At 38.3% G+C, this 1,688-nt stretch overlaps 1 protein-coding gene across 1 annotated transcript; it reads right to left on the bottom strand.

The window, feature by feature from the left end:
• Nucleotides 1-846: 846 nt before the first annotated feature.
• On the bottom strand, nt 847-1,416 carry LOC109152255 (agamous-like MADS-box protein AGL80). The gene has a single exon (XM_019299847.1). It carries the CDS (start codon nt 1,414-1,416, stop codon nt 847-849), a length of 570 nt encoding a protein of 189 aa, XP_019155392.1.
• Nucleotides 1,417-1,688: the final 272 nt, after the last annotated feature.

The following is a 1,688-nucleotide window of genomic DNA, read 5'->3' as shown; positions in this document are numbered from 1 at the left end:
ATTGTCTTTAGTTATATTCATCGCTTTTTTAGTTTTAGGCATGGGTAAGTTTTTTTAGTGGAAGAATGTGCAGGGAGATAGGTCAGATGAAAACTTGTAAGCTTATTTATAATATTATATATTTTAATTTAAAAATTCATTATGATATTATTCCCTTGACATCACGGTTTGGGCCATGGATGTGTGAATAGACCTCAGGATCCATGAAGATGCGATTAGATTGCATCTTCTCCAGGTGTTGTAGTGGTTGTGAGTTCTCTCCGGTGCAGGAACACTTCCATTGACGATTCCCCATTTGTTTTTGAGTTCGAGAGCTACTCGCATGGAGATACTCCACGACGCATTGTTTCTGATACCGGAAAGAGGGGGACTAACAAGAATTGCATTACAAAAGAGCCCTGAATTCTTTATTTCATCTGAGGGTGTAATGTTCTTCTCGTCCAATAATATTCCCCGCCTCGTTCTCTAAATATTTCCACATCCCCATACTCGCTGTAACGGAGATCAGGAATCCCCATGAAGAACATGGGAAATTTGCATTGCAATTAATTGCGTCAAATTTAATACTAGGAACAATAGATATGTCATTACTTCTATTATAATTTGTGTCAATCTAAAGAGATATGAACTTTGATTATCTTTTATATTTATGTATTTTGAGAATGATTTTGTACAACTAAAATTTGTCAATGTAAAGGGATGTGAACCGTGAACCGGAAAAACCAAAACACCATAAAAACATAAAAACAAACAACTCCAATTTCCCAATAGAATGCATCAATTTAAACATACAACAAATTAAATTAAATAAAAACAGTAAGCTAGAGAATTACAATTCAAGGAAACTTAATGATTTTGTTGGGAGGTGCTGGGCCCTGGTACCCCCTGAGTTGGGTCATTTTGATTACTGAAAGTCCAGTTCCAAGCAGGATTAAGATTGGGAGTTTGCCTACCCACCATGCCTTGATCGCTTTGCCCAGAAAACACATCTGCTGGAGCAACAACTGAAGGTGGAGCCAGAGTTGGGGAATCTCTTACCAACCTCATAACACTTTGAGCGATATTCGTGTTTAAAACCCAACCCAGGTCGTTTAAATCTACGGAACTCAGATGATCAACTATCTGTCCTCCGCGAAAAATTTGATGCATCACTGCATTCATCTCTTTCTCTCTGTTCTCTTGCTTCAATTTTAGAAGCTGAGTGCCCAACTTTTCAAGCCATTGCGCAACAAAGCTGTCCTGGCTCATCATTCGCCGCGTTTGTTGCACGTTCGGCAACTGCATGAACCTAGCAATCAGCTCTTGAACCCTTTCAACAGTAGGCCATATCACTGGCCCCTGCTCAAACGAGCTATACATTATCATGGCCGCATCCGCACTGCAAAGAACGGTTAGCTCATTAAGCTTTTTCACCATCCCTCTCTTTCGTTTTTGGTAGGAGGCTTTTCTTTTCGATTGATTCACAATATATGCCAATCTTAATCTCCTTCTTGCCATGATATTTATTGGAAATGAGAAAAGAGGAAGAAGCTAAGTGCTCAAGATTGATTTATGGTTTTTAAATCTTTATCGATCTTGTGTGGGCTATTAAGCATGCTGAGATGATATGATATTTATAGGGCCACATATATGAGGTAAATTGACTAAATTATTTTTTTTTATAGTAATGTTACACCCTGTCACGAATA

Source organism: Ipomoea nil, unplaced genomic scaffold (assembly GCF_001879475.1).
Source record: "Ipomoea nil cultivar Tokyo-kokei standard unplaced genomic scaffold, Asagao_1.1 scaffold0268, whole genome shotgun sequence".
Taxonomy (NCBI): Eukaryota; Viridiplantae; Streptophyta; class Magnoliopsida; order Solanales; family Convolvulaceae; genus Ipomoea; species Ipomoea nil.
This window is presented reverse-complemented; position numbering and strand designations above follow the sequence as displayed.